This window comes from Pituophis catenifer, unplaced genomic scaffold (genome assembly GCF_029215685.1).
Source record: "Pituophis catenifer annectens isolate HBS135680 unplaced genomic scaffold, rPitCat1.0.hap2 SCAF_3, whole genome shotgun sequence".
Lineage (NCBI taxonomy): Eukaryota > Metazoa > Chordata > Lepidosauria > Squamata > Colubridae > Pituophis > Pituophis catenifer.
In genome coordinates, this window is record NW_027256883.1 from 190,244,291 (window position 1) to 190,271,504 (window position 27,214).

At 39.4% G+C, this 27,214-nt stretch overlaps 1 protein-coding gene across 1 annotated transcript in view; it reads right to left on the reverse strand.

The window, feature by feature from the left end:
* DBNDD2 (dysbindin domain containing 2) overlaps positions 1–17,879 on the reverse strand; it is a 32,411-nt gene extending 14,532 nt beyond the window's left edge. The window contains exon 1 of the mRNA XM_070939992.1: positions 17,663–17,879. Coding sequence (XP_070796093.1) covers positions 17,663–17,708 — 46 coding nt within the window. The 5' untranslated portion in view covers positions 17,709–17,879. The remainder of the gene's footprint in view (positions 1–17,662) is intronic.
* Between the last annotated feature and the right edge of the window lie 9,335 nt (positions 17,880–27,214).

The window sequence follows — 27,214 nt, forward strand, 5'->3', positions numbered from 1 at the left end:
CACCTAATACACGGTTTGTATCAAAGTGCATCACTCTGACCAGTCACTGGACAATTTGTTTATTTTCTGAATTAAAAAACTGACCAAAATAAATTGAAATAATGGAGCCCATTTCAGAGAGAAAATAAACCAACCTTTTGGGGTGACTTCCTCAAAAAGAAAGATGGCTAAATCTGCTTCTTTTCCATGGGATTAATATGAATGAAATCCACCCACATTTTCTTTTTTGGATCCTATAATCCCTTCATAATTTTTCTCCAACATATACAATAATTGGTCCTTGAACACAGATAAAGATAAGCAAGTCTTTCCTTGGGTTTTTTAAAATCGATTTTAAAAAAATATTTCAAAGATGCAACTCACAAAGAGACAAAAAGAAACCAGATTCAATCAAGTAATCATAGCCCATTATAAAAAAGGCTGAATCTTGAGAAATCTCTTTCTTTTTTTTTTCCTGGGGAAAAAAATCCACATAATCAAGGAACAAAGTAACAGCTGGAATAAGAATGGCTCCTTGACCTTATCTAGGAGATTTTCCATAGCAAATATCAGATGCTTTTAAAAATTAAAGACATTTCAGCTCCTCTATTCAACAACGGATGATGCAGGGACTGGCTAGACCGACATAAGGAAAATGTGATTACTAAGCTGGGCAGTGCCATAACCAAGGGAACAAAACAAATAGTGAAAATTGTAATTGTCTCAAGTAGAACAGCCTTTTCAATTGCCTCAGGGGAAATTTCAGCTCAACAGCAACAACTGTTAAACTTCCTGTTATGGGAGGGGGAAAAGGAAAGAGGGAGATGAGGCAGTGTCTCTCTGATGTGGCCTATGAATTCAGCTCCAGATTTGGGGGGGGGACCCTAAATCCATTGATACCGACCAAAATGACATAATAAATATGCAATTTTGAGTTCTCCAGAACTTTTCATCAAGCAAGTCACTGAATTCAGGAGAAGTAGGAAGCTACACTCCTATCATTTGGCTACTCCTAAGAAACGCATCACCCAATGTTTTATTTGAAACTATTTTTCCCATGTATCAACCTGGCAATGGCAACCTTTTATGTTTCAAGAAGTAATTCAAGAACCTCTGCAGCTAAACTAACACAATAAAAGAAGGCATGTTAAACCACTAGATAGATATATGGCTCATGTACTATTTTAATTCATGTTCATCAGCCAACCTCTTTTTCTACCTGAGCAATTACTCAAGAGCAAATTTACCCCACATGCCACCCTTCAAATATGTTGAGATTTCGAATTCCAGAATTTCCAGCTAGCACAAGTTTCAATTAAAAAGGATGATGAAAATAATGTCTCTCCTGTCCTGGAGGCTTACAGTCACAACAGAGTAGTCCAACCAGATGTGTTGAACCATAATTGCCAATCAGCATGTTCAAAAGCTAAGCACTATGGGAGTTTTTGTTGTTCAGTTATTCATTTACCTGCAATTTGCCCAAGCATCAAGATCTTTTCCAATGACCCTTCCCTTTCATTATAGGTGCAAAATATCTAAGTTTCAAGGTAAACAGCTCCAAACTCGATTGCAGAAAATATGACTTCAGTAACAGAGTGGTCAATGCCTGGAATGCACTACCTGACTCTGTGGTTTCAACCCAACCCCGCCCCCCCCGCCCCCCAAATTTTAACTTTAGACTGGCTACTGTTGACCTCATCCCATTTCTAAGAGGTCTGTAAGGGGTGTGCATAATAGAATCAGCGTGCCTACCGTCCCTGTCCTAATATTTCTTTTTTCTGTTCATGTATTCAAATTATGTTTATACTTTTACCTGTTATCTTATATATGCTTGACAAATAAATAAAATAAAATAAAATAAAAATTATTGCTTTCAGCGAGCAATCTGTTTTCACTTGATCTAGTACTGAATGATTTGTTCTTTTTCCCTTCAAGGGTATTTTCTGTCATGTTTTTCATTCAACTTTTCTTACTGTGTTTCCCATATATTGTTAAAAACTGGGTACTTTTGTTGGCATCATCTTTAATGGAGCTATGAATTTCATTCCAGAGTTCTTCAGGCAACCCTATTTTATCAAATCTAATCCATTTAATTAATCTTTATTTTTTTACTGCATAATCATATATCCTTTAAATAAGTTTGAGTGGGTGGTTCAAAAGAAATAAAAACAAATGTCTGTGTAATATTGTACTGTAATTTCTATAGGGACATATAGAATTCTTTCTTTTTGCCTTTTCTGTGCCAGTATCCAGGATGAACACATTATTACACAATAAAAATAATTCCTACCTTCTGATTGCTAAAAACAGTAATCTTTTAGGCAGTTGGATGAAGGTATTTGCTATAAACATTGATTATTTATCAAATTTATATAGCTCCGCATATCACCCAAGTTGACTTTGGATAGCTCACAATAGATAAAAAGCAAAGGTATAAAATATATTGGATCAAATTTAGTCTAACCCCATGCCCCCTAATGACCTGACTGTCATATGTGCACAGCTGTGGGTGCACATTCCCACTGATATAGTTCAGAGCATCAGTGGGAGGTGCAAGCCCTTGACAACTACAAGAGAATGATCCAGAAAAAAACCAAGATATCAAGAAATCAGCAAAATAGGGGAAGGTCCAGTACTGACCACACGGACAACACCAATTCCTGCAGACCCATGCACATGACAGCTTTTGTGCATGGGTCTGCAGTATCAAAAATATTTAAGTATGGCTATTGAATACCACTTCAGCCACAATAGTTCCTCTTTATTCCAGTAAGATCTACATGTTATTCTGGAATCCTTTATTAACAGACACGAATAGTCAGCTGCTTAACTGAGTTTTCCAATAGAAAACAGCCAGCAATTAAAGCAAGAGCAAATGTTTGATGAAAAAGGATCAGATTTTGATGGCTGAGGCAATTATTTCTAAACACTGGAGGTGCACTTGTTCAATTTCCCAAAGCTTTTGGGTGGTAAGAGCTGGCATAAGCTGAGGCTTTACTTCCAAAATGGCATCCTCAGCAAGACAGTAAAAAGTCCGCAATGTGTAAATTGTCTTAGTTTTGCATTGGTTTCTGCTTTTCATGGAGTTGAAAAGCAATTTAGGTACAACGGTTTACTCTCAACACCGTTTATACTTTGAAGTCCATCATATGGATGTTCCAGAACCTCAGCTCCCACCAGCCTCAGCCACTATGGCATAGAGTGAGGAATGCTGGGAGATGCAGTACAGGAAGGCCACAGGTTGTTAGCATTATACCTGGAGACTTACTTCAACAAAACATGAAAGGAAAAGAAAAAAACCCAATGCTTGCAGAGCTCATTCTATTCTTTATCAATTGCAGCAGCAGATCCAGTCAGAATAGGTGCTGATAATAATGATGTCATCTTTCTGAGTAATGGACTCAGGGAAGTGAAAAGAAGGACTAGGGGTAACATGAGAGCAGTATGCCAATATCTCAGAGGCTGCCACAAAGAAGAGGGAGTCAAGCTATTCTCCAAAGCACCTGAAGGCAGGACAAGAAGCAATGGGTGGAAACTAATCAACCTAGAACTAAGGAGAAACTTCCTGACACTTAGAACAATTAATCAGTGGAACAACTTGCCTGTAAATGCTCCAATACTGGAAATTTTTAGGAAGACATTTGTCTGACATAGTGTAGGGTTTCCTGCCTAAGCAGGGGGTTGGACTAGAACACCTCCAAGGTCCCTTCCAACTCTCCTCTCCTCTCCTCTCCTCTCCTCTCCTCTCCTCTCCTCTCCTCTCCTCTCCTCTCCTCTCCTCTCCTCTCCCCTCCCCTCCCCTTCTATTCTATTCTATTCTATTCTATTCATGTCAGGACTCAACACTTTGCTCAGGTTCAAAAGATCCTTTATTGAGTACATCATATTGGCACTTAGAAAGGTGAAAGTAGCTCTAAATTATTCCCGTGCTTAGGGTTAGTTAAAAGAATGATACTTCCCCACCCCCCTTTATCTTTCAGGTCACATGGGCCAATCAGTGCAGATGTAGGTTCCCGCTCAACTTCAACAGCTGTCTGTTGACGTGACCTTGGTTCTCACACCGGCTGATAGATGTTATAGCCAGCTGAGGTACCACATTCCTGAGTCCTCCCCTGCTCTCCCCCCTCCCCCTTGAATGGCAATCAAGAAATGAAGCAGAAGTAAGCATGGCTTCAGCTGAAGTCATTTTGCATATCTGAGAACTACATATCTAATCTCTTTAAAATCATAGAGAAATGCTGAAATCAACACTGCACAAGGGAGCCCACTGCCAATTTTAAAAATTCCAAGGTGTTCCTAATATATTCACTTTAATATAATAAATATTTCAGAATCTGGGCTTGAGCTTCAAGGCTTATTGCAGACAAAGAGGAACTTTCATCCAGCTTAGATTCTGGCTGACGCCATCAGCAGAAAAATATTTTTGGACACAGACACAGCCAATACGTATAAATTTTTCTGTCTTCAAGGGTGTGACAATGAAAGCCAAATACACAACTCTGTGACCCTGTTTAGAGCTAGGGTGCAAATATCAATTAGCCTGTGAAAAAGTGCTCAGATCAGTCATCATTACTTAACTTAAAACATCCGCAGTCGAGATTTTCAAAGTGGAAGCTCCATGCCTTATTTGTATAATATTTCCTAAACCATGGGTTTAGAAATCATTTCCATTTATACACTTTCTAATATACATATTTTTCCTAAGGAAAAAATGTCTTTAAGGAAGAAAAGACAATTAACTGGTATTTTGATTGCTAAAGCTTACTGTAGGTGCTATCTCAGTTTGGAAGTAACATTCACTATGACCTACTTCACTAAGTTGTTACAGGGATATTGTGCAAACAACGAGGGAAAGTATTGTATATAGTGCCTATGAATTATCTAATGCTAAAAGCAAATAGAACAAATATAGGTAGTCCTTGACTTAAGACTGGTCTTTTAACGACCGTTCAAAGTCCGGATGGACTTACCTGGGGACCCAGAATCGAAGTTTTGATGATTTCCTCCCTCTCCCCCCACCCCCCATGGATGTTCAGCAATCAGACCACATTTAGGGCTACTTGCAGCACCCCATGGTCACGTAACCTACAATTTATAACAGTTTTGCAGAAAACTGGCATTTACTTCTGATTTTTGGCAAAACCAGAGAGAACATTGGTTTGCTTAATGACCAGGGCATTTGCTTAAGGGCTGTCATGGCTACTTAATGAACACTGTATTCATTTAATGGCCACCACAAAAAAAAGGATTGTAAAATTGGGTCAATCAAGTGATTGATCTGCTTTGCAGCTGTCATGAATTACACCCATCAGGGGCAGGCTCCATTATGGGCATAACTCAAAGTCTACCTGTACAAATAAAACATTTCTAAATTCTATGAAGTATATATGATTGCTTGAATTCATACTTCTTAATAAGACATGTCAAGAAAATATTTTTGTCATTATTTCTTCAATATTTATCTATTAATTTCTCCATTAACAGCATTAAACACAAAAAACATAAAAGTTGCCCAAGGAACTAGAGCTTTCCAATGAGGACAAATTGTGACATTCTAGAAAGTAGGTGAATGAGAAGGGACATGATGGTGATTTATAAAATTATGTATGGTGTAGATAAAGTGGGCAAGGAGAAGCTATTTTCCTTTCCCAAAATGCTGGAATCAGAGGACATCCAATGAAATTGATTGGGAAAAGTTGGGATGGACAAAAGGAAATAAATTTTTACACAACACATAATTAAATGTTAGAATTCAGTACTCTGGGATGTAATGCTGGTACCCGCTTGGTTGGTTGGAGCAATTCATGGAAGTCCTGGGATCAATTACTCCTAGCCTTGATGGTAGTGGGACTGCCTCTGAAGTCCATCTGTTGGGAGACTAGTTGGCTTCCTAGTACAATTGGCTGGCCACTTGAGAACAGACTGCTAGACTAAATGGGTCAGGAGTCCAGCCAGCAATGCACTGCTTATGTTCTTATTTTCCTCATCAGATATTCCTCCCAGCTCCCTAACACATCCACCCACAATTAGAATAAATATACTGTTTTACATACATCACCAAGTGATGATAGACACATTTAAAGCCAAAGTTAAAGGCTTTAAAATGGGATTGGTAAATTAATATTTAACAAGGGCGTTAATCTTGAAGACTCATGCCTCCAAATACTAGTTACAGGAGAAATATGATGGGAAAAGGGTGTATTTTACACCCTTTTCCCATCATAATATTTGGCTTGTAAGTATTCCAGAATTATCCAGTTGGCTATAGTGAGAAACAAAACACAAGACAAGGATGAACGTTAGCCTGAATGAGCAAGGCTATTCTTATGCTGTTGCGTTCTTCCTTTTCGAAGGTACCGTCTTCTCTTTAAATAACCTTCACCAACTTTGGCACCCTCCAAATATGCAGATTTTAAGTCCCAGAATTTACCAGCAATCATGGCTAATGTAAAGTTACATTTTATTTTGGAGTGGGATAACTATAGCTTCTCAGATGTTAGTATGCTTCTCAGAAATTATAGTTCAACAATATCTGAGAGGTTAAAGGTTGCCTATTCTGTCTCTGATTACATTTAAATTGATATGTGCAATTTTATGTAAACTTGTTCTTTTGTTGTTATTGTTCATTTTTGTTGATTTGTTTTCTTGGTGATCTGTAACTTGCCAATCTACCCACAGTGCTCTGATAAATATTATCAGGTCTCAGTCATGAATTCATTTGACATAGAATTGAACCTTATAACTTGTCTGAATGCTGTGGTCTTTAAAAAAACAGCACTCCTTTCTTTTCAACTAAATATCCAGAGCCAACCCTTATTCTTACTGCTTGAGAATACAAGGTTTAGTTTAAGCTCAGAAAGAAAGCTTTCTAAAATTAATTGCAGTTCTCATTCCATGATGGTGGTCTAATTTAATACTGGTCACTATGCTGAGTCTCCTCTTCTCCTGGTAGAACAATTCTAATGTTTGAGCAAACACACTGTGAAACCAAGCTGAAGAAAGTGATATTAGGCATCAAGACAAAGAGAGATGGAACGGATTGGTACTGTGTAACAACATGCCACGGCTTGGACAGAATGCTTTATGTTAGAGCCTGAATCAAAAAGATGTGTTGGGATTTATTTCCCAGATAAATTAACAAACCTGCTGATAGATTCCTGATGAAGTTTCATTAGCCAGCTGGGTAGCTGGCCAAAAGCATTGAATTGCCATTATGTAATTCTTGGTGATAGTCAGCTGCTTTGTTGAGCAGCTGGTGGCGGGCTGGACGGCATTAAGACAGGAATTGAGGGCCAGAAATGGTGCCATCTTCTTTATCCCACCTTATATATCTTGGGCAGACAAGAAGGCAACAGGGTTTAGATACAAGCTTTTTTTGCATCCTTCTCTTTGGCTTCTTTTTAGAAAAGAACAGAGCAGATGCTTTTCCTTCTCTTCAGGACTGATGGGCTGTCTCACACACTGCCGGGTACTAAGATTGCCTCACTAGGATGGCATGTACCCCATGACTGTTATGTATTCATTCACAATGCTTCCTCTTGTGGGCTGCATTCTGTGTTTAAGGAGAGAAAAATACCTGCTGCTGCATTTTCTTTCCCAGGGCATTCAACCAATAGGGGCCTGCACTCATTCACAACTGGGGGTGGGGTGGACCGTGCAACAGTGCTTTCTCTTGAAATGCCTGCCCCCCACCCCACCCCCAATGCGTCTGTTACTTGGGTTCCAAAAGCACCAGCTTCCCTATTGCCTACTAATCCTTCCGGCTCTCACTCATTATGCACTGAAGTCTGGGACTGAATGTGAAAACAAGGACTGTAAGAAAGAAAGGAATCTGGAAATGAAACCTGTAGATTTGCTTCTCATTCATCTATTCATTATTTACATGAAAGGTTTTTCAAACAAAGAGAGGCTTCCCAGCAGCTGGATTAACCTTAGCATCAGGTGCTGTACCTTTCTCTGAAGGAAGATGCATATAAGGCCTCCAAAAGATGGATTTATGTGGTTAGAAATTTTATTGTTGATGGGCAACAGATTTCTACTGAATATATTCTGCATAAGAGTTCATTTGAAATGATGTGTATTAATGTCTTCTGGAGGTAATTTTAGTATATAAATCAAGAATATTAACACTGAATGTACGGCATATTCACATCACTTAGTATCAATACATTAAAACTCTTCTATCGTATACAATAGACTCTCTTGAAAGCACTGTATTACACTTTCTAGTGGTATTTATTTAAGTTGAAATTTTTCAAGAGATTAGATAACAGTCCAGAAATTAATACTAATACAGGAAATCTATAAAATGGTCCAACACAAGAAATTTAATGTTCATTATTAGCTGCAAATTTACAATAGCAAAATACCAGGAAACCAAGAATACTTTTTGTATTTAATCATATTTAAAAGTGGCAAATTGCATCAGCTGCTAATTTAACAGAATGTTAAATGTCATTTACCAGTAATTAAAAAAAGGTTTTACTCATGTTTGTCCTTAACTTACATTAGTCAATTAATTCCTCATAGATTACCTCTATCTACACAAATGTAACTTTTGGATAGAACAATGGAATTTTGAAGTTCAACTTGACTTTCTCAGATTTTAATCTATTGCAATAATAACTACTACTAAATTGATTACTGAAATCTGATTAAGAAGTAGGTTGTCATGGTGACAACATAGGTCTACAGCATTTATATGGACAGGATAGAGTCCATAATAGATGAAGCTGATAATTTTTTCCTTCTTTTAACAAACATTGGTTTGCCAGGGGTAAGCTATTGTAGCTGGATTTGTACATGATTATATGCACTATATTTCTTAACAGATGTTTTATTCCCAAATTATCTTGATGCTTCTGCAACTAAAATAATACAAATGGTCACATTGTGTGGGCCCAGAAAATCCTTATATCTAGAGTATAAAATTATCTAACCACAATACTGTGGCTTCTCTGAATCTCTTTTCTCAAGTCTTAGGCGCCTAAGTTCCACAAGCAGAAGGGCATGAAAAGTTCATCTCAGCAACTTGACTTTGTTAATGATTCATACTGTAGCTCCCATAAAGACCCTGAATGTTTGTCTGTCTGTGTCAAGCTCCAAAAGCAAGAAAGATATGCTGAGGTTCTTCTAAGGAGTTTCCTTTATTGTTCCTCACCTTTAGGCAGAAATCTTGCCAAACTAAAGTAGACTGCTTGCACCGTTAAACATATAATCTAAGAACTCCCAGGGAGGAGCTGTCTTTTTTTTCTCCCAACCAAACTATTGAAACTTTGCTGTCTTTTGCTCCTCTGGAATGTGATCCATCCATCTTGGGAATCTGGACCACATTCCACCACAGACTGTACTATAAAAGTAAAGGCCTTTTCTGATTCAAATGGATATGTTTATGTAGTGTTCTTAGAAACAAGGCAGGTAATCTTTGATTTACAATCACAATTCAGACCATAATTTCAGTTGCTAAGAGATACAATTAAGCAAGTCATCACACGAAAGAGCCAATTTAACAACCTTTTTTATCATGGTTGTTAAGTGAATCATGTGGCTATTAAGCAAATTCCATTGTCTTTGCTTGTTGGAAGCTGGCTGGGAAGGTCACAAATCATGATAATGTGACTGCAAAATACTGCAACTATCATAAATGCAAGCTGGTTCCAAGCACCTGATCAGGAGGTTCCAAGCACCTCATCAGGAGCCCTGGTGGCGCAGCAGACTAAAGCACTGTTATTAACATCAGCTGCCTACAATTACTGCAAGTTCAAATCTCACCAGGCTCAAGGTTGACTCAGCCTTCCATCCTTTCAAAGGTGGGTAAAATGAGGACCCAGATTCGGGGGCAATAAGCTGACTTTGTATAAACATATACAAAAGTATGAAGGCTATTGCTTAACGCATTGTAAGCCGTCCTGAGTCTCCGGAGAAGAATAGCATATAAATCAAATTTAAAAAAAAAAACCAAAAAAAAAAAAGCCCCCCTGAATTCCTGTCATAACTTTTAACTGTTGTTAAACTAATGGTTGTATGTTGGCAACCACCTGTATGTCAATGGTTTGTCATCGCCTTTTTTCTAGTTCTTTTTTTAATTATTAATTTTTTCAATCTAGTTTACAGCTCTGGTTTATCCTAACACACTCCTGTCCCAAGTATTAACCAGATCTGTCCTTCCTTAGCTTTTTGAGATCAGCCAAAACATCTTAAATGACTTCCTCTCTCTTACGTTGCTTGATCTACTTCATAGATTGAAATGTACTGATAAATAAAATTACTCACTATTTTGAATTAACATGGTCAGCCTATGAGGCCCAACATAAAAGCTGAAGATGATTAATATGACGATTCAAATCTCATTTTAGATATGAGATCACCAGGGGATATGATACAAGTTACTAATCTCATGGCTATTTTATATTTGATTGACTGCAAAATAAGAACAGTGAGCTATTGTACATAGTTATGAGGAAGTGTAACATAAAGATTATGAGCAAGAACAAAATTCCAGAGTTGCTGAGGTCACACAGGTAAGCCACTCCAAATTCATTAATTGTTAATTCTAAATACTATTATCATTTAGATCCAGGGTTTCCAATCCTGGCAACTTTAAAACTTATGGACTTCAATTCCCAGAATTCCCCAGCCAGCCAGCCTGTGTCAGTTCTTTTAATCCAGTATTTTGTTCTCTATCTTGATAAACCAATAAATCCGAAATGAGAAAGTACAGCATTATTTGCCTATGATGTTGTTTCAAGTAACAGATAATTAATGAGGTACTGCTTTTCATAGAATAATAAAGCTTGAAAAAGCCATTGAGGAAGTCTCCTATTCAACACACGAATTCAAATGAAGTATCTTCAGCAATTGTTTACCTAACATCTGGTTGCAAACATCAATTAAGAGAAGCTCACAACATCCCTTCACTAATTGGTTTTATCATCAAACTACTTTTGCTATTGTGAAACATTTTCATAACATCAAATGGAAGAATCAGCTTTTCTGAAATTTAAACGTTGCTTTGGACTTGCATTCTGAGGAAATTTTTATTTATTTTGGCTCTCCTGGTTCTTGAAAAGTACTACAATCTTCCTTTCACCTGTCTTTTCTTAAAGAGTAAGCATAGATCCTTCAACCATTCCTGGTAGGGCAGGAATCATTCATCTTTATCGCCTTAGCTTGTATTTCTTTCAGTATAAATAAGGTGTTATTTTAGTAGTCTTGACTAAATCAAAACACAAAATGAGGACAGCATAGACCAGCCTTCTATAGTCAGGTGCCTTCTAAACTCATGGCCATACTAGCTGGGGAATTGAAATCTCCACACATCTGGTGGCTACCTGGTCTAGCAAGGCAACAAAACTGTTTTTTAAAATCTTCAGCAGAAATAAACTTGCAAGAAGAAAACCTGCCAAATCTGGCAATTAAAAACTGCAGAAGTGTCAGGAACAGAGGATATATTTAATCTAAGAGTTTTAGGGCAGGCTTAGATTTTACTGGGCTGTCTTGAGAGCAGGAAGTAAAGTCTTGTTTTGGACAAGACTTGTCAGAACTGTTGGATTGGATTTCAGCTGGGAGTGGTAGCTTTTGTCATTCTTTCTTGTCCAGTTAGATCCTGAATACAAAACGGCTATTGTGAGGCAGGCAGCATGAATGAAAGGAGATGGAAGAGGAGTGCTGTTACCATAGGCATACATCCAAGAGACGATGGTGGGCTTTTCTTCTTTAAGACAGGGGTCTCCAACCTTGGTAACTTTAAACCTGGAGGACTTCAACTCCCAGAATTCTTAAATTCCCAAGCTTAAAGTTGCCAAGGTTGGAGACCCCTGCTTTAAGAGGCTCTTAAAAATCTTTGAGTCTCAAAATTTCCGTAAGATTAAAACATCCCGTTTGGAAGAGTTACCTCTTTACCTTTCACCAGTACATAACATCTGGAATTCTTTCCAAGCCAGATGTAAATGTTAGGTTCAATTAGAATTACTAATGGTTCATGGTTTGAACTCTCAGCCACCATATAAAACAAGGGGCTTGCACTTGTATGAAAAGGAGTTTTTTGGGCCTATTATTGCTATGCCTTGATAAAACATTATGTTTACTATTAATGTGCATACAGAATTTGGTTCCCCCACACTCTGAGACATTTCTAAAATTTCATGGCTGAAAAATGGGAAATTGATAATACAGGTAGTCCTCAATTTACAACAGTTTGTTTAGTGACTGTTCAAAGTTACAACAGCACTGGAAAAAAGTGACTTATCACCATTTCTCACACTTACAACCATTTCATCATCCCCATGGTTCATGTGATCAAAACTCAGATGCTTGGCAGCTGACTCATATTTATGACGGTTGCAGTGTCCCAGGGTCATGTGATCAACTTTTGCAACCTTCTGACAAGCAAAATCAATGGAGAAGCCAGATTCACTTAACAACTGCAATGATTCACTTAACAACTGTGGCAAGAAAGGTAGTAAAATGGGGCAAAACTCAGATAACAAATGTTTCACTCAGCAACATAAATTTTGGGCTCAATTGTTTTATTTATTTATTTATTTGTCAACAAGTATAAGGAAAAAGTAACAGTATAGACATAGACATGGACACATGAAAAAAATTGGCACAAATAAAAGGATATAAATAGGCAAAACATAGCCATAAACATATAGAATGATTACATATAAATGGGGACAGTAGGACAGAGACTGTAGGCACGCTGGTGCGCTTATGATTGTAAATAAAGGACTACCTGTATTCAGTCAGGAAAATCCAGAAACTAAACAGGGTATTAAGGTTGGTTCTAGATTTTGGTTCAATAGCATGCATTTTTTGAATTAGAAAGAACATTTTCCATACTGCATGTCCTGCCTAATATTACATTACCAGAAACAGTCAGCATCCAACAGCCAAACAGACAGCTTTGTACATGTGTTTTAAGAAGGTCAGTTTTCCCAAACTGGGCAATAATTTTAAAATGTCATTGATCTAGCCCTCTTATTTGGTAACTTAGAATTTCCTAAAGGAGGGTTTAAAGTGCATATAGTCAAGGCTATGGTTTTCCCAGTTGAAATGTATGGCTGTGAAAGTTGGACCATAAGAAAGGCTGAGCGCCAAAAATTGAGGCCTTTGAACTATGGTGCTGGAGAAGACTCCTGCAAGCCCCGTGGACTGCAAGGCGATCAAACCGGTCAGTCCTAGAGGAGATCAACCCTGATGGCTCTTTAGAAGGGCAGATCCTGAAGATGAAACTCAAATACTTTGGCCTCCTAATGAGAAGGAAGGACTCACTGGAGAAGAGCCTAATGCTGGAAAAGATTGAGGGCAAAAGAAGAAGGGGACGACAGAGAACGAGGTTGCTGGATGGAGTCACTGAAGCAGTCGGCGTGAGCTTAAATGGACTCCAGAGGATGGTAGAGGACAGGAAGGCCTGGAGGAACATTGTCCATGGGGTCGCGATGGGTTGGACACAACTTCACAACTAACAACCACAACAAAAGGAGATAAAGGAAGCCTGATACTAATATTACCAAGAAAAGGCATTTCTATAGATTATTCCATCCTTTCCTTTTCAACAACAAGCATGGAGGATGTGGTGAATAAACAGGAGAGAACTAACAAATGAAACATAACATTGTCTGGATACAAATATGACTATAAAGTCCATGAATGAATGAGCTAGGGAAATTGCAAAAACTTAGTTTTAAAATTTTAGTTTTTATTTCAATATTCTACATAACAATTCAACTTGATTATTATATCCACATTGCAGATAGAAACTTAACTTTAAAAACGTATGCCTGCTTAAGGGATAAACTTTAACACCATAGGCTTGCTAAAGTGCTATCTATCTTAAAAATTCATAATTCAAGTCATATTCTCACATTTTCATCTCACATCTCCAGTTTCCAGGACTGTGAGAAGTACATAGAACCACCTGAGAGTTATCCAAATTCTTCAGGCCCCAAAGATGAATTCTACATATAAATGATATATATTTGTTCCTTTTTGTATAATTTGGTGTATTTTTGCAAGTCATGGGGGATTTTTCCTTTTCTTTTTTCCCTTTTGAGAAAGATTTGACTCCTGGTGCCTGCCTGGACAAATCCCTACAGATTTCTAAGCATCATTTTTAGAAGTGATTTGCCATCAATTTCTTCTTCCTAAGGATGAGAGGGAATGACGAGCCCAAGAACACCCAGATGGCAGAACTATAACTCAGCTTTTTATCTCCTAGTCCAGCACTTTAACCATTAGACCAACCTGGCTCTCATTTATTTCCAGTGGAAGAATGCAAAAGCTTAATCATAGCACTGAAAAACAACGATAGGTCCTCGTTTCTGTTCTTTTGGGATATAGGAGAATGCATGCTCTGACTAGTTGGTAATTCTGTTCTGCAAACTCAACACATTTTGGAGGTCTTCAGATTAGTAATGCTGACCTACAGGAGCCATAAATTATTTGTCATCTGGAAGTAAATCCCACTATTAAGGTTATTCAACACATTCAACATAGCTACTTTCAGGAATGATTCTAGGTTTATTGCATGAATATCAATGGATTGTTGTTTGCTACATTTGCATGATACTATAGATAGCATTTCTATAGGTGCAGAATGCTTTAATTGTACTGCATGGAATTGCAGGTATTTGGATTAAGGGATAAATTTTCTTCAGCAAAGGATGTGATTTCCATCTACAGTAAATCTGACCTTGGACACCTTTCTTTCCCATCCATCCACCCTTCTTTTCTATACACTCCTTTTAGCTCCTGATTTAATCAAATCCACGCCACCACTGTTCCTGCAACCAAAATAAAATATTCAAGAGAGCAGCAAAAGTTGAGGAACAGGAAATCCTTTTAATACAGAGCATACTTCAATCATCTAGAGAATTAAGACAGTTCCGAAACTGAAGCAGGCAAGGATGCTGGCTTCATAGCTTGGTTCAAGCATGACAAGGAAGCTGCCTCCTTTTGTTGTCCTTGGGGTTTTTGAACATCTCTTGTCCTCCCATCAACCTCTCTAATGTGCTCCTGGTTTTATCCTTCTCGTCGTTCTATATAAAGCAACTCGTGGCCCTGTAAATAACCAGGTCTTATGATATTGTCTCTGCTGGAGAGAGAGCTGTGGCCTGTGAAAATATTTTTAGCTTCAAGACTCAAGGGATTTGAGGGTAGGCCAATCTAGCTTTCATTATGAATTTGAGACAGTGGGAAGGGTCACAGGACGTTTCCCCACCTCACCCTGTTTTTCTCAAATTACCAGCTTTTTGGTCTTCCTCCCTCCTTTCCTCTTTTTCTTGCACTTCACCTCCCCGCAGTTTGAGTTATGCTTTTACTGCAGTGTAACATCCCAAAGGAAGGCTGAGAGGAGCATTCAATGGGAGTTGTGAATGGATTTTAAACCTCCAATTTCAGGCCAGTTCATCTTTCTATACATGTTATTCCTAAAACATGCTTATCCATTATCTCCTATGGAACAGAAGGGTTTTATTTTCTTTTTCTATAAAGGAAATCTACCACCGATCTTCCAACTATTTCCAGTAATCTGCCATAGGCTAATAGATCTCACAAAAGCCAATGTTACTCAATTTCTCTTCAGAGCCTAGGGAAAAAGACTTTAAACAGAGATCAAAAGAGACTTGTTTTAGCAACCTCATCTAAAAATGAAGGCTCTTCAGCCAACCAGGGGAAAAAAACCCCGTAGCCTAGAGATAGAACTGGACATCACATTAAATGCATCTTTGCATTAAAAAAAATACATTTATATTTTTAAAGGAATTAATATTGTTAATATCAAAGGTTGATTGTAAGTGAAGGATATCTAAAGAAAAGGGAATATAGTATATTTGGGTACGAAATGATGCAAAGATAGATCTAGCTTTTCTCTTTTGCATCAAGAAAGTTGGCAGTGTAAAAAATGGCATCAACATAAGAATCATGTAAATTCATTAGACTTAATATTGAAAGTACATTCTGAAGAAAGATTGCAGCAGAGGATGCATTTCTTAGGAATAAGAGTTCGTGCATAGCTTTTCATGGGGGTGGCAAGTATCTTGTCAGGAACATGACATCACTATCACACCAGGTCAGGCCCCATCACCCACTAGAGTTAAAAGGTCTCCTTAAGTCAGAGCAAGGGGATATCATATAAAGAGCAAAGTTGAAATTGCAGGGATGATCACACAAGAAGCCTAACTTCTTAACTGCAGGGTATTTTTTTAGAAAGGCATGGGGGAAGTGGGGAGGAGGGCATACTCTGACTAAAACGAGGGGGAGGAAACGCAGAGTGGGCTTGTTGCTTTTATTATCTTGCTGTCTCATAGCAATTATCCACCACTTGCACCTTGTGAAACTACACATAAACTCCCACTGAATTTGCCTATGAGAACAATACTTTCTCTTTGCCAGGTAAAAAAAATAATAACTTTACCATTTGTGCCCTTACACTGATCACAGAGGAAGAGAGAGTTGGTGTATCGAATGTATTTTTCTCAGCCAAAACATGAATGGACGCATTTATTTTTGACCATAAACACCTCTCAAATGTAAACTAAACACCTTATACAGACTTCATAGAAGGGTGGGAAGTGGGGAGCCACTGTTTAGATCTGCCGATAGGTATTTCCTGAATGCAAATCAGGAAGAGACTGGATGAGGCACAAAGTCCAAGGTTAGCAGGAGAGTATTTGTAAGCAAGAACTAATAAGCATGGGGCTTTCCAGAGACTTTGGACCAGTGGTGGGTTGCTCCCGGTTTGAACCGGTTCTATAGAACCGGTAGTAAAACCGGCGGGAGGCTCTGTCCACCAACCCTGACGTCATCAGGAAGCTTCTGTGCATGCGCGGCCCCGATACGAACCGGTAGTAAAGGTAAGTAGAACCCACCCCTGCTTTGGACCATTCTGATGCTGGTTGGGGTTGATGTGAGTTGTAATTTCTTAAGAAGCGGGAGGCATTCTCAACAGCATCTAAATGATGTAGTCATCTATATTGGATTGAAATGGGGGGAGAAATGCAAGCCTGTGAGTCAGATTGTCTCAAGAAAGAAATGCTGTGGGCTGTTGTTGAAGTGATAAAATTCTAAGAGATGAACTGCAATTAGAGGGCAATGGTTAGAGTGGTTTCCTGCTGTTAATCAAGAGGTGTGGATCCTGGGACTTGTGCCCAAGTTATTCCCCTGCTCCAGAAATGATGGTGTAGTTAAGCTACTTTCCCACAATAACTCAGGGCAAGAAATCAGGGGGTGGGGGGTGGGGGAAAGACCCGCTCTCCCATAAAAGCTCTTTCCCCTCCCTCTGTATGTATTATATGGAGAGAACCTGGCCCCACATCCCAGTTGGGAGGAAGGAAATCTGGGATCTGGGGACATTAAGGGAAAACGGGCTTGCCTTCAGCCTGGCCCCCATTACTTCTGGCTAGTCTACACAACCCCTTTACACCTGCCGGCTGGCCAAGGCGGGGAGTTGTAGCACGCGAAGTCTGGAGAGGAGTCGGATCCTGGAAGGTTGAAAGGAAGCCCTATTTTCTCACCTCCATGAATTTCACCTGCCAAGCGCCTTGGGCCACCCTAGCCGGTTCTGCCCCGGCACTTCCGTTCCTCAGAAATGCCTAATAAAAGTTTCGGTGGGAAAAACGGGGGACTGGGGAGGGGAGGGGGCGCCCACCCCTGGCTTTCCCCGGGCAAAGGACGGACTTACAGGGCAGCCTCCGGTTGTGGCCGTGATGGGCTTCGGGTCCTGACATCGCTTTCTCGGGTGGGCAAGTACGGCGCCGATTCGCCTGGATAGTCCACGGCCTTTCCGGGCAGAAGGAAGGACGCTCTCACAGCAGACCGGCCGCCAAGACTCCCGCCGTTCCCAAGCGCCTGCTCATCTTCCCAGGGACTCCACCGGCCGTAACTCCGGCTTGTCTGGCTCCGGCAGGGCGGACTGGGACTTCGGCAAGCAGAACGTACCAAGTGGCCTGGATGCCAAAGGGGTGGAGCCGCAGATCGCGGAGCTGCGTGTGTGTGGGGGGTGGGGGGGAGAGGGGTGTTGGTCTTCGCGCTGATTTTCCGTCCGCCTCATTTGGCGAGGTCGGAAGTGGAGGACGAGACGAGGAGGCTGGAGTGGCGCAGACGTTCCCACGCACGTTGGAGCACCCACGGACTCGCCCCGTGGGGTTTTTTTTTTTTTTTTAAATGTATAAAGGCCGTTTTTCCCAAGGCCGCTGTAGGCGTGAAAAACGGACGGGGATTAAAGGAAGAAAGGCCAGCAGTCGGAGAAGAAAAGGCTGAAGGCTGCAAAGATGGGCCGTCTGGCGGGACTCGAGGACCGATCAGCTCACTTAACCTTGCAGGGTTGTTGCTGTGGAAGGGGATGAAGGAGGAACTGTGCTCTAACTATGCACCAAAGACAAATTCCTTGTGTGTCCAATCACACTTGGCCAATAAAGAATTCCTATTCTATTCTATTCTATTCTATTCTATTCTATTCTATTCTATTCTATTCTATTCTATTCTATTCTATTCTATTCCATTCCATTCCATTCCATTCCATTCTATATGGGAGCCTGGAGCTCCTAGAAACATGTGGAAATATGAAGAAAATGACAATAATACCGCTGATGTAGCCTCAAATGTGCCTTCAGACACCTAAATGTACCTTCGGACACCTGAAAGCCAGCAGGCTATTTCTTTCCTACCAAAGGGAATGCAGGTAGAGCGGTGTTTCTCAACCTTGGCATCTTTAAGATGGATGGGCTTCAACTCCCAGAATTCCCTAGCTGGTTGGTTCGCCAGGGAATTCCGGCCAACCAAGACTGGCTGGGGAATTCTGAGAGTTGAAGTCCATCCATCTTAAAGATGCCAAGATTGAGAAACACTGATATGGAGAGTTTTGTTTTGACGGAGTCTCTCGTGGTTTCGATAAAGGAACAGGGAACTGGAAATTTCAGTCTTATGCATACTAAATGGGAAGTCCCTGTGTTTTGAACTATTTTGCATTTATGTGGGGAGGTTTGATTTAACAGATTAATAGAATTGGAAGGGACCTTGCAGGTCATCTAGTCCAACCCCCTGCCCAAGAAGGAGGCCCTACATCTGCCTCTACCTAGGATTGAACTCATAACCTCCTGATTGCAAGGCAAGAGCTCCACCTCTAGGCCTCAGCAGTTGGGTGAAACAGGTGCTTCCATTCCCTTGTACCTGCAGAAGGAACCCAGGCAAGGAGGAGCAGGCAGTGCAGCAGGTATGATAAACTAAATTCCTTGCTTGTCTGGAAGTCCCTTTTCTGGCAAACAATTTTGTTATTAAAAGGCCTAAGAGCACTTTATCAGATCTTTGCTGCCATAGACTAACACAGCTCTCTTCCCACAGTTTTTCTTGTCTGATAATATTAGTGATGAATGCTTAAGGATTCAGAAAAGCGTGTGAGGTATAAAGATCAATGCTGCCAAAAAAAAAAAAAAAAAAAAAGCTGCTTACGCAGCTAATAATTCTGTGAGTCCAATGTTACTTAATCCACTGGTAGTGTCTAATGTCTCCCTGGCACACAGATTTTCTCTCCGAGATATCTTGTTGCTGTGAAATGATTTGATCTGTTTTGATCTATTATTAATCAGTTGGAAGTACTCCTGCACATTGAGCACAATTAATTGATGGGATTCAGTGTGCTACTTAAGATGCAGTTGCGGCTGCTAGCTCGGACAAATTAAAGGATGATGCTATGAATGGCTATTAACCAGGATGGCTAAGAGAATCACCTTATGTGGGACAGATATCTGTGGGGGACAATCCTGCCAGATGCTACTGTATGTTTCTCTGCTGATGGATAAAATGTCACCCAAGGTGCTGAATTCCACTCTAAGCAACAAATACCTGATCTATTCACGATTTAGTATTCATTTATAGTGCATCCTGTAGTTCTTAATTAGGCAAATATTAACCAGCCCTTTATGAGCATTGAAAATAAGATGCAATAGTCTTTTTCATGTATACATTTTCTAAACCCTGACTCACCAATGCCTTAAAATTGAAGAGCAACAATATAATACTTGAACAATGGATATAATTATAATCTCCAATATCTAGGGGGAAGGAGGATCCATCACAGCTTTTTACTGATCACATTTGTCCACCTCCCCCCTCCTTTGTCACTTTTGGAACCACTTTGAATGACTGACAGATGCATGTCACTACAACATGTGTAACACCTAGGTATTGGTTCTTGATTCCTGATGCTGCCATGCAAATAAATCAGAGCATGAGAACTGCACAAAGTATAATTCTGCTATGACAGCCAGGGCACTTCAACTCTGACTGTATAGTAGCCTTTCCAATTTTACCATTTGTTCATTCAAGTGTCTTCTTCTTCCAGAAGGTTGACTTTGAGTCTTTATTGTCTGCTTTGACTCACAGTTGACCATGGAAGAGAAGGATGTGGTAACAACCAGATCTCTTCCACATTCTATGCCATTGACCAAATCAGGCTAGTTGTTCCTTTAGAAAGGATTTATCACCTCCAGCGCAAGAGAGTGCCCTACAGACTCCTTCATCCAAGTCACCATTGAACATAACCTTGGCTTCCTCCACCAAGTGGTGTTCAACAGGAGTCTATTAACATCCATAATCACAGAGCCACTTATGGAAGGTCTTCAGGACTATGGTGAAAATATGGACCTGACTTCTCCCTCTTTCAATCTTATTCCCCCCTCCCCCCCCAAGTTTGGAATGCATACAATTCCCATCTGGAGGATATTAAATTCAAGGAGGCTGTCCTTACATTGTGTCTGCGTGTTGTTATGTATAGGCCATCTCTGCTAAACAAATAATTCCCTCAACACTGTCAAACTATTTATTAAGTCTGCACTTCTATTAACCTTCTCATCGTTCCCACCACCCATCTCCTTCCACTTATGATTGTATGACTGTAACCTTGCTACTGGTATCCTTAAGATTTATATTGACTGTTTCCCTATGACTATCATTAAGTGTTGTACCTTATGACTCTTGACGAATGTATCTTTTATGTACTCTGAGAGCGTATGCACCAAGACAAATTCCTTGTGTGTCCAATCACACTTGGCCAAAAAAGAATTCAATTCAATTCAATTCAATTCAAGTCTAGTCTAGTCTAGTCTAGTCTAGTCTAGTCTAGTCTAGTCTAGTCTAGTCTAGTCTAGTCTAGTCTAGTCTAGTCTAGTCTAGTCTAGTCTAGTCTTAACTGGCTTGCTTGCCTTGTCTATTCATGCATTTCTCTTCCACTTCAGGTTGCCCCTCTGATTTTAGATCAATCTTTTTTGTCTTTTCATTTGGGATCACTTGCTATTGTCCTTTTCCATACCAACTGTTTCTAACTGGGTGACAGAAGACAGGTAATTATATTGTATAGATGAAAAAGTGACAGTTTCAAGAACTCATGCTTGCACCCATGTTGGAGGAAAGATGTTAGGGAAACCTAAACACTGTTGAACAAGAACTAGTCCACATGTCCACTGTAACTTATATATAATTTAGCAGCATGAGGAGGGTCACAGATCCCCTTCCCCAATCTTAGAACTAATAAGGTTGGAGTTATGTATGGATGGGAGATGATTTCCAAGATAGAAAAATTCTGGGCACATCTGGGTTTTACTGAATTTTCATGCATTGTTTTTGCAATCCTACTTACGCACAAGAGAGCTATGTATGGTTGTTAATGAAAGAATTATTTTTTAGAGTCAGAGCAGCAGTCATCAGCAGTGAATTGATTCACTGCCAGTTTAGAAGGTGGAATTCAAATTGGATTTTATTTAAAGCTGTCCTTCACAAAAGGAACCACATTGCCAAGTTGCCTGCACTTTTTAAATTCAGGAAGTGCTCTTGGAATAATTTGCTGAACATAATATACGGTTTTTGTCTAAGTATGTGTTCATGAAGCCCATTATTGTAGCTTTAACATTCTAGTCTCCATCCTCCAAAGTAGGAACACTCACCTCTGAGTCAAACCTTTCTCTTATTAATTTTATGGACATTTTTACATAGTTTTCTTGGCATAATACGGCAGGAGTTTGCCATCATTTTCTTCCAAGGAAGTTTTAGATTTCTCAATTTAACCTACTGCACTGCAGTGGTATATTCTGGCAGCCTACCAACCTATGCTAACCAATTAACAGTGCTAATTTTGTTTCATTTAGATCAGTGTTTCTCAGTCTTGGCAGCTTCAAGGAGTATGGACTTCAACTCCCAGAATTCCCCAGCCAGCTTCCTTGCTGGCTGGGGAATTCTGGGTGTTGAAGTCCCACATCATAAAGCTGTTGATTGCCTTTGATCTTAAAGCAGAAATATGACCCGTTACCCAACTTTCCTGTTGTAGAAATGTAATATAAATGTCATTCAAGTACTGCATCAGCTATCTGTGAGACACTTCAAGTGTTTATTTTAACAGGTTCATGAATCAAGATGTTAAATGCCAGACAGCGGGTGGACTAATCATTTTTATTACTTGACAGTTCTGTTAGAAATAAGGATGCAATCTTCCTTGCCTTATCTGTCCTGCTTTACTGTATAGTTTCCATGGTGATTTTAATCTGAGCAACATTGCCCCCTGCTGATAAAATACCAAAGCATCCTGCATTTCGTAATAATTTCACGTTAATATTTTTAGTCTTGCAATCAGTTAAAAGAAATTCAGCTTGCTTGATAATCTCATTCCTTTCTAATCTCGTCATTCATTGCATCTGAAAATGATTTCTTTCTGTGCTTCTAAATAAGGTGCAGTGTCTAAAATGAAGAATGGGATGTCAGGACTCAATAGCACATGTGAGGCATGACTCCCAAATCTGTAGAAACATCTTTTTTTAAACAACAACAATAACAACAACACTCTACATGCCTAGGGTATGAATAATTGATAAGTGGTTAGCTCATTCTGCTCTAATTATGAAAGTAAACTATAATCTGAAAAAAATATTTTTGACTTTTAGTTCCAGCTGTCTCCCTATTTATTTGTTTTCGTCTCCTCTTAAACAAAGCAGGAGCTTCTTCAGAAAGATTAAATAAAAAATTTCAGGGGGAAATGCAGATAGAACACAATCTAGTAGTACCTTCTGAGTCAGAAGAAGCTAAATACAAGTTGCTGGGGAACAATTACACAAGCATATGATCCAGAGGTGGGTTCTACTTACCTTTACTACCGGTTCACAATGGGATCGCGCGTGCGCGATCCCTTTGCTCACACGCGCACCTTGCTTCTGTGCATGCGCAAAAGCTTCTGTGGATGTGCAGATCACTGATGATGACATCCAGGGTGGTGGGTGGGACCGGTTCTTGAGAACTGGTCTGAACTGGGGGCAACCCACCATCGATGTGATCCATCCTGTTATCTGTGCTTTTGTGATTTCCTTTTAACCAGAGTGTATCCCAGAATGATTGAATGGGTGGTCCAATAGATGTCTTCTTATGCTTTTTCATACCGAACATCCTCCTTGCTCCCAAAAAACTATGATTTATGCCTGCAACTTTATTAAATTTCCTCTGGAAAGGCTAATGGTTACTGCTTGGTATTGACTCTAGCACACGGTGTTAAACTCGCGGCGTCACGTTGCCGTCACATGACATATTGCAACGTTTTCCCAATTCACGGAGCTGGGATGGGCGTGGCCTGAGCATGTCGCATCCAGCCTGTGGGCCGCCAGTTTGACACCTCGCATGTCAACAGCTGAGGGTTATGTAATTGCCATCTATTATTGTATATTTTGTGCAATGATTACTTTGATAGATTTTTGAACTCTTGATTGTATGATAATTCTGTTTGTCAGTTTTTTCAATAAAACTAATACCAAAACTGACTACACCTTAAAAGCCATTTTTCAATATCAGAATTGAGTCCTGAAAGTAAACAATTAAATGGCACCCTCAGGAATTCAGGATAAACATCTGGCAACTAGGTCTAGTGACTCCAGTCCCATCTTTAGGCATGAAAGGTGGCTTGGTGATCTTGGACCAGTTACTTACCTCAACCCAACTCACCTCACAGGGTTGTTGTTGTGGAGAAAATAGGGTGGGGAAAGAATATTGTATGTGTTCACCATCTTGAGTTATTTATTAAAATAATTTAAAATAAATCAATCAATAAATAAAACTTCCACTCTATCATATATTTCCTAGCTTTTCTCTTTGAATAGCCCCAATAAGAACAATCTGCACAAGACTGTTCTTCACATTTACAGCAAGTTCTTGTCAACAGAGTAACCAGACAAGTGCTTCTAAAAATACCTCTGTATTCCAAAAAAGGTTGGAGCTGAGACTAGTGATTTAGAAGGTCTCATGAAGTCTAACTTATAGAAAAAATTCATAAGATCTAAATCGCCAGCCTAAGCTCCAGCCTTCTCCATAGACATTCCACATCTGAAGAACAATACACTGAGGCTGTCCTAATGTAATATGAAACAGTTAAAGCTACTCCTTCCTTTGGAGAGCTGCTGGTGCTCTCAATACCCTCGGCTACGTTGCCTCCCATCAAAGAAAATATTTGCATTTGTAGAATGATTTGGAAGGAGGTGTGATGCTGGCACTTCCTAAATTTTGGCCCCGTAAATCAGGGGTCTCCAACCTTGGCAACTTTAAGATTTGTGGACTTCAACTCCCAGAGTTCCTCTGCCAGCAAAACTGGCTAGGTTACTGCCTACTCAGCCTTAACCTAAAGCCAATCTGAGAATTCCCTTATTGGATTCTGTCTCAGCCACTCAGAAAAAAACAACACCACCTCAGGTAATATTTCCAGTTGTTTTCCATAATCCTGCTCCTCCCACCCTTTTCTCCAGCACTTTAATTTCTCTGCCATTACTGTCATGGTTTCTGATGTCACAAAGAAATGATGTCACAGCATCTGTGCAGCTTGAACATCACTCATGGCTCCCCAAACCCAAGAGGCCCAGTAGCTTCTCAGAGCCAGAGGGAGCAATCACCTTTTCTCTCAACTATCTTGCTTATGAGCTACAGGCCCTCCTGTGAAGCTCTGGCTGAACCACCTGAAAGAAGATGAAGGCTGTTGGGAAGAAGAAAGAATGTCTTAATGTATTCCCTCTTGAGGCATTTTGAATATTATGGACCTAAGTTTCATTTGAAAGTTGATTATCATTTTAATAGCGACTCTAACAATCTCCAATTATGGAATAATTATTTGTAACTTTGTAATACTAAGTTCTATTTGAAATATTTTATTGCATTATGGTTTTGTGCACTGATTTTGATGGGTTACATACATTGTTCTTTTCAGAAGTAAGATTAATTAATATCAACAAGCCATAATGTTGTAAATGTGAAGAAGAGATGACCTTCCAGATGTTGCTTAACCATATATTCTGTGATTCCTCACCATTGGCCATGTTGCCTGGGGTTGATTGCAGTTTCAGTTAGCAATATTTGGAAGATCCTATGTTTCCCATCCTGGTATACAGGGTTAAAACCGAAGTTATTAAATAACTAATAAAAGGAAGGAAATAACTTGTTCTTGGGGAAAAAAGCTAATGAATCATAGTATGCAAACTAATTTGCTAAAAATATCATTTTAAGGCAGAAACATTGAATTATCTTCTATAGAAGCAAAACTGAGAAAGGCCTCTTTCCACTGTTCCATCAGTGTTATATATTGACTTTAGCAATTTGCTGAACTAACAAATGATATTTGTCAATCTAACAAATGATATTGCAGCAATACTGTATATTCCAAATCCTCAAAATCATGGTTCTTATTCAAAGAGCTTGATTATATAAATTGGATTATCAGCCAAGGGTAAAAGTCACTTGGAGACTTCAAGGGTAGAGGAAATAGCCAGAGTAGATGGTGGGTAGTATATACCATATGTCAAGATTGAAGGCCTTTCTGTCTCTACCATCCCATGCCTCAAAACTGAATGAAATTAAGCTTCATAAAAGTAAAACAGTGATTATGTGATATCCACAATTTGTAGGTCTCCCAGTTCAGGTCTAGAAGCTGTTTAGAAGAGATAGATGCTTCCAGTTGACTAAGATTTGACTGGTCGTTTCATTGATCCATAAGAAACACTTTACTGATACAGATGGTCCTTGACTTACTAAGCCCAAAATTTATGTTGCTAAGTGAGTAATTTGTTAAGTGAATTTTGTCCCATTTTATGACTTTTCTTGTCATATTTATTAAATGAATCACACTGCCGTTGTAACATTAGTAACACGGTTGTTAAGTGAATCTGGCTTTCCCATTGACTTTGCTTGTCAGAAGGTCACAAAAAGGGATCCTGGGACCTTCTGGGACATTGCAGCTGTCCTAAATATGAACCACCTTGTCAAGCAACCGTAAATCACGTGACCACGGGGATTCTGCAATGGTCATATGTGTGAAAAATGGTCATAAGTCACTTTTTCAGTGCTGTAACTTTGAACAGTCATTAAATAAACTGCTGTAAATCGAGGACTACCTGTATACACCCTGCCAATCATAAGAATGAGTAGTCGGTATCTCATAATGAGTATAGGTTTTACTCCTCGTATAAATCTATAGATAAGATGGACTACACATAAATAAATAAAATAAACCTAACTTTCAAAATTTCTCTTGGCAAACAGTTATAGATGGCACTTCCATCTTCTGCCAAGGTAATAGCAACTTATTGATGGAACTCTCCCTCTAAGGCAGCTCATATCATATCTATTTCAATGATTTTCAGATGCTAGATGAAAACATGGGATGCTTAAAGAAGCAGTCAGTGCCATTGGTCTTTAGGACATTTTTGCTAATTGTATTTCTCAAGTTTCTGCTATTTTTGCTTTTGTCACATCTTATTTTAATCAGGTTGGATCCTAATTTAGCTCTGATTTTGTCACAGACTTGCTGAAATGAGTGCAGCTACTGCCTGATATTTTTAAAGCCTATTTCTGATGTAATAATGCTTAACAAAAGTATTTTGAATTTGGTGTCTTAATATTTCCAATGAGTTAGTCCTGTCTATAATTTCTTCCACATGCAAGATTCGCACTGATCAATTATCAGTAACATTTGCTTTTGTCTCCATGTTGCCATGGAAAATGTGTGTGTGGGATTAGCAGCTTCTGCTTTAGAGGATACATTGGAAAAGCTGATTTGCAGCATTTTCTCTGAAGCTATTTAGCAATCTGTTTCCTACTCAAAGTCCAATCTCACCCCACCTCCTGGATTCCATGACTTCCCCATTCTCTCTTGCATCCAATACAAGTCTCCTGGGTCCATCACAACACTGTCAAATTAACTATTAAGACTGTAGTTCTTCTCATC